The sequence below is a fragment of the Lithobates pipiens genome, unplaced genomic scaffold (assembly GCF_037356315.1).
Source record: "Lithobates pipiens isolate NorthernLeopardFrog02 unplaced genomic scaffold, aLitPip1_a1.2 Scaffold_19, whole genome shotgun sequence".
In the NCBI taxonomy this organism is placed as follows: domain Eukaryota; kingdom Metazoa; phylum Chordata; class Amphibia; order Anura; family Ranidae; genus Lithobates; species Lithobates pipiens.
The window spans coordinates 146877227-146883287 of NW_027507764.1; the positions used below are offsets into that span (position 1 = coordinate 146877227).

Below are 6061 nucleotides of genomic sequence, written 5' to 3' on the forward strand. Positions count from 1 at the left end.
CCATGTCCCCAGTCTCTGACCACCTCCTGTACCATGTCCCCAGTCTCTGACCACCTCCTGTATAAAAAATTTTTTTTAAAAACAGTCATTTTCGGTATCGGTGCTGTATCGGTTTCGGTTTTCGGCCTAGTGTATTTTTCATTTTCGGTATCGGTTTCGGCACCAAAAAACCCATTTGGTGCATCCCTTATATATTTATTTTTGTAATTTATTATTTCTGAGTTATTGTATTTATGTAAATTCTTTTTTTTTTAGATCAACTATATGTAAGAACGTGTATCAAATTAATGGGGGATTCTATTTTATGTATGAATTTTTGGTTCATAAAGGATTATTTAATATATACAGTAACTTGGTTTGAGTGTAATTTTCTTTTTTAGAAATTTTGACTTGATATACAAGTAACGTCATGTCACAACTAAGTATAAAAGAGAAGAAAGGTGCCTCTAAGGCCACTTTCACACTAAGGCTCTTCTAAACTGCCAGTAAAAACACTGAGCGCTTTTGAAGAGCTTGCCATTCATTTCAATGGAGAGGGGTGTTTTGCACCGCCCTGCCAGCACACTGCCCCGTGTGAAAGCATTCATTGATTTTAATGGAAATAAGTTTTTGTGAACTTTTTAGGCACTGTTTTTAGCGTGAAGGCGCCTGAAAAGAGCCTCAGTGTGAAATTCGTCTAAGTGTAGCAATATGGTTACATTTAAAGAAGGTACAACATTTAGCAACTCGCACAGCTGATGAATCAAACAGGCTCATCTAAGTATGCAGGCATCCGTGGTAAAATTGTCCATAGACCGTCCTCCACACTACCATCGAAGTCATCTTCCACGCTTCGCTCCATGAGCACTTCAAGCCACGCTTTCACGGTAGTCTTCCAGGTCATGATTGCAGGCTCACAGCAGTTACTCGGCAGTGCGGGGGATGGTCTTTGTGGACAGCTTTACCCCGGATGCCTGCATACTTAGATTTGCCTGTTTTAATCATCAACCATGTGGGTTGCTAAACGTTGTATCTTCATTAAATGTAACCATATTGCTACACTTAGAGGCGCCTCTCCTCTTATACTCTGTAGCTCATGATGGATTTTGCATCTAATCTCCTTGTGGGGGCTGCCATTTGTGGATGGACATTTTATGGTTACAACCTATCACATTGCCACAATCTTTTTATATGGACTATAAACTGAAAGACTTCTGAATAAATAGCTGTGTAACGAATCATCTGAGTTTCCATTATTTCTTATGGGGAAACTCGCTTTGATACAAGAGTGCTTTGGATTACAAGCATGTTTCCAGAACAGATTATGCTCACAACCCAAAGTTTTACTGTATATATAATTTAATATTCTTAATGTATATAATTCATGGAAATGTATGCACACAATTGTTACTTCTAGAGGTGCAACAAATTTCGGCTGCCAAAAATTATCGGCCAAAAATTGTTTTTTTTATTTAGCTGAATGAAAAAACAGCAGATACCAAAAGGGGGTGTGGTCCCCTCGGGTGCCACCCATTGCGGAAGAGTCATCCTGGAGCGCCCAGTCCTCCACTCCCTACTCCCCTCGATCTGTTTGCTGGAGCTGAATTGCCTGGCCGTAGTAACAGTGTCCCGCCTCCTGTGATAGACGGTGCACTGATCCAATGGTGGGACATTGAATCAGAGTGATGTGATTACAGGAGGTGGGACATTGTTACTGTGGCCCGGGCAATTCAAATCCAGCTCCCTGACACATGGAGATCACCACTGATGCGGGCAGTCAGGCTGCAAATGATGGGCACTGGCGAGGCTGCATGTGACGGGCGCAGGCACAAGTGAGGCTGCTGGCCACAGGCAGGCTGCATGTGACAGGCACTGGTGAGGCTGCATTGATCTCTTGTATCATGTCTGCTAGAGGTGCACCGAATGGAAATTTTGCTATTAGCAGTGTGTTTAAGTTTAATTAAGAGATTGCAGACATGATACAAGGATGGTTAGAGACCGCATTTTTCTAGACCTTTCTTGCACTAAAGATGCCAATAATGGCCAACAATAAATTCATATTAATTTAATCTGATATTAATTAAAAAGTTGAATATAAAACAACTATATATATATATATATATATATATATATATATATATATATATATATATATATATATATATATATTTCTAAAAAAACAAATTTTTGGTATCGGTTTTCGGCCTAGTGCAGTCTTCATTTTCAGTTAGGCTGCTTTCACACTGGGGCGGTATTCAGGCATTACAGTGCTAAAAATAGCGCCTGTGTAACGCCTGAAAAAAACCGTCCCCTTTAACTCCAGTGTGAAAGCCGGAGGGCTTTCACACTGGAGCCATGCGCTGGCAGGACGGTGAAAAAAGTCCTGCTAGCCGCATCTTTGCAGCGGTGAAGGAGCGGTGTATTCACCGCTCCTATACCGCTACTACCCATTGAAATCAATGGGACACCGCGGCAATACCGCCGGCAAAGCGCCGCTGCAGCGGCGCTTTGCGGGCGGGTTTAACCCCTTTTCGGCCGCTAGCGGGGGTTAAAACCACCCCGCTAGCGCCCGCACACCGCCGCTAAAACGACGGTAAAGCGCCGCTAAAAATAGCGGCGCTTTACCGCCGACGCTGCTCCCGCCCCAGTGTGAAAGCAGCCTTATGGTACCAAAATTTCCATTCGGTGCATCCCTAGTTAGCTTAGATCAGTGTTTCTCAATTCCAGTCCTCATGGCCCACTAACAGGTCATGTTTTCAGGATTTCCCTCAGATGAAACAGCTGTGGTAATTACTAAGGCAGTGAAACTGATCAAATCACCTGTGCAAAATAATGGAAAGCCTGAAAACATGACCTGTTATTGGGCCATGAGGACTGGAATTGAGAAACACTGGCTTAGATATTAACGTGTTATTAGTTGCAAGTAAATTGCCAAAAGTAAAGTCCATTGAAATGGAGGACAGATAGAAAGAGCCAGAAATGGCCCTTCCTGTGTCTCTCCCGTCTTACAAATATATAGTGCATGGTGAGCGACATCCAGGTAGAGCCTCCGGTTCCAAACGATGAGTTGTATGGGGAAACACATCGGGTGGAGCAGTACTCCTTGACCTCATCTAGGTATCAACCTGCTGGCCTAAGTCGCAGCTGTGTGATTTTTCACTTTCTACCATCATCTTGGATGTGCTACATTTAGCCTCTTCCTTTTATCCTAGGTTGGTGATCACCTGGAGAAGGGTGTTTTTCGTGTCTGAGACTTCCATATTACGGGACAGCCCACTGCACTGGAGAGGATCTTTCCTTTGAAGGAGCCTGAGGAGATTATCCCTATCGACTGATTCTCGTGCAAGCATGTATGATCTCTAACTTTGAGATCCAATGTTTTTGGTAAGCTGTGCTGATTGACTTCTGTGTCCAGCTATTAATTTGCACTCATTGGAGCGCTATATGGATTTTTTTAGATTTTTTCATTTATTTTTTTGGAACGTTATCTGTGATCAATCAAGTTTGTAATTTTCACCTTTTTTATCAAGGTTATATTTAATATTGGATGCACACTTTTTTCGTATACACATTTACTATTAGCTGATTATTCAGGCTATCTTAACCGCTTAAGCCCCGGATCATTTTGCTGGCTTAAGACCAGAGCACTTTTTGCGATTCGGCACTGTGACGCTTTAACTGACAATTGTGCAGTTGTGGCTCCCAAACAAAATTTACATCTTTTTTTCCCACAAATAGAGCTTTCTTTTGGTGGTATTTGATCACCCCTGCTTTTTTATATTTTTTGCGCTATAAATAAAAAAGAGCAACAATTTTGAAAAAAACACATTTATTTTTTGTCCATTCCCGCTCGCTCCGCCAGCAGCTTTATGGAAAGCCACACAGGCAGATCGGTGATTATAACTTCCCCAACCACTGCACAGATCGTTCCTGAGTGTCCAGTATCGGACTAGGCATCGGGAGAATTTGCACAAGAACTCCTGCAAATACTCAGTATCGGTGCAACCCTCATTAAGGGGGTAAATCCTTCCAGGGCTGAATCGGTTAACCGCCTCACACAGATATACTGTGGCAGAATCATGTACCTGTACGTTGCCTTTTAAGAGGAGGGTTGCAGGTGCGCCGCCAGGAGCTTCTTAAGCGCGATCGTGGGTCCTGCGGACTCTATGCCAGCCACGATTGTCTCAGAGAGGAAGAATGGGGAAATGCTAATGTAAACAAGCATCTCCCTGTTCTGCCTAATGACACTGTCACTGATCAGCACTCCTTGTAATTGGGAGCAGTGATCAGTGTTGTCACACACAGCCCCTCCCCCCAGAGTTAGAATCACTCCCTAGGACACACATAGCCCCTACAGGGTCACCTAGTGGTTAAAGAGGGAGTCCGCGTTTTTTTTTAAAAGCCAGCAGCTACAAATACTGCAGCTGCTGACTTTTAAAATAGTGACACCTGTCCAGCGCGCCCGCGATGTCGGCACCCAAAGCCGATCTCTCGATCGTCTCTCGGGTGCTGCCGCCGCCATCTTGGGTGTGGGAATCAGGAAGTGGAGCCTTTCGGCTTCATTTCCCGGTTCCCTACTGCGCATGCGCGAGTCGCGCTGCGCAATAAGGATGGACCCCGCTGCCTCTGGGATCTTTGTGTTTCCCAGCAGGCAGCGGGGGACTTTCGGAAAGGGGCGTAATCTACGCCCCTTTCCGCAGAGAGCCATCCCGGAAGTGGGTGCAGATACCTGTACAGGTACCTGCACCCCCTCCCCCCTGAAAGGTGCCAATTGTGGCGCTGGAGGGGGGAGGATTCCAATGAGCAGAAGGTCCACTTTAGGGTGGACCTCCGCTTTAACCCCTTCGCTGCCAGTCACATTTACACAGTAATCAATGCATTTTTATTTGCACTGATCGCTGTATAAATGTGGATGGTCCCAAAATCGTGCCAAAAGTGTCCGATCTGTAAATGCTATAACTTTTGCACAAACCAAGCGCTTACGGTTTTTTTTTAACCAAAAATATGTAAAATACGTATCGGCCTAAACTGAGGAAAATTATTTTTTTATATATTTTTTGGGGGATATTTATTCTAGCAAAAAGTAAACAAATAATGAGTTTTCTTCAAAATTGGCGCTTTTTTTGTTTATAGCGCAAAAAATAAAAAACGCTGAGGTGATCAAATACCACCAAAAGAAAGCTCTATTTGCGGGGTGGGGGTCAATTTTGTTTCAGTGCCACGTTACACGATCGCGCAATTGTCAGTTAAAGCGACCCAGTGCTGAATTCGCAAACAGTGCTCTCATCTTTGGCCTGCCAAGTGGTTAAGGCAGTTTTTTTAGCTCTGTAGAGTGGAGATGGATTAGAACCCCTGAGAGGTTTTTGTTTCTATCTGCACCACAGTTTGGGAGATCTCCCCCTCTATTTGTGCTGATTACGGTTATCAAAAATAAGAAACAGTAATTCCACACTGTGGATTGTCCCCCAGAACAGAGAGGGGAGCTCTCCCAATGGGGACACTAGTTCAGTAAGTGAAATCTCCTCTATTGAGTCACAGTAGAGAGGGGTAAGCACACACACACACCGTTATACACCTCGGATTACATGTGATCCCATCTCTGGGGTTCATCTACACAATGACGTACACGGATCACAGTCTCCTGCTACGCGGGGCTCCGGCCAACGGGTATTACAGGCCCGATCTCTAGGCCTCCACAGACACCGATCCCACACAGCGGAGAAGTGCGCAGCATGAACCCGATAGGTGTCTCCTGAGGAGTGCCGCTCATTACCCCTGCATGTGTGCGGAAGACGGACAGGCCTACTACTAGACAGACACGCAGACTCACCATCAACACAAACGATAAAAACTGAAGAGAGAACGCGGGAACAACTGGCCCGGGGCAGGAAGGGCGGGTCCTATTTATAGCCTACCCCGGAGCAGCGCACTCCGCTCATGGGAGGGGAGCCGGCCGTTCCAAAAGTAATATAGAGGGGGTGTAGCCTAATAATAATAATAATAATAATAAGGAGATAGCTATAGTAATTGAAATGTTCTGATCAATATATAGGTCATATTATTGTTAGTGAGGGGTTCAGCC

General features: G+C 44.6%; 1 protein-coding gene across 1 annotated transcript in view; it reads right to left on the reverse strand.

The window, feature by feature from the left end:
• The window catches only part of DAZL (deleted in azoospermia like), a 127637-nt gene extending 121782 nt beyond the window's left edge, over positions 1 to 5855 (reverse strand). Inside the window, exon 1 of the mRNA XM_077491380.1 lies at positions 5810 to 5855. Coding sequence (XP_077347506.1) covers positions 5810 to 5812 — 3 coding nt within the window. The 5' untranslated portion in view covers positions 5813 to 5855. The remainder of the gene's footprint in view (positions 1 to 5809) is intronic.
• Between the last annotated feature and the right edge of the window lie 206 nt (positions 5856 to 6061).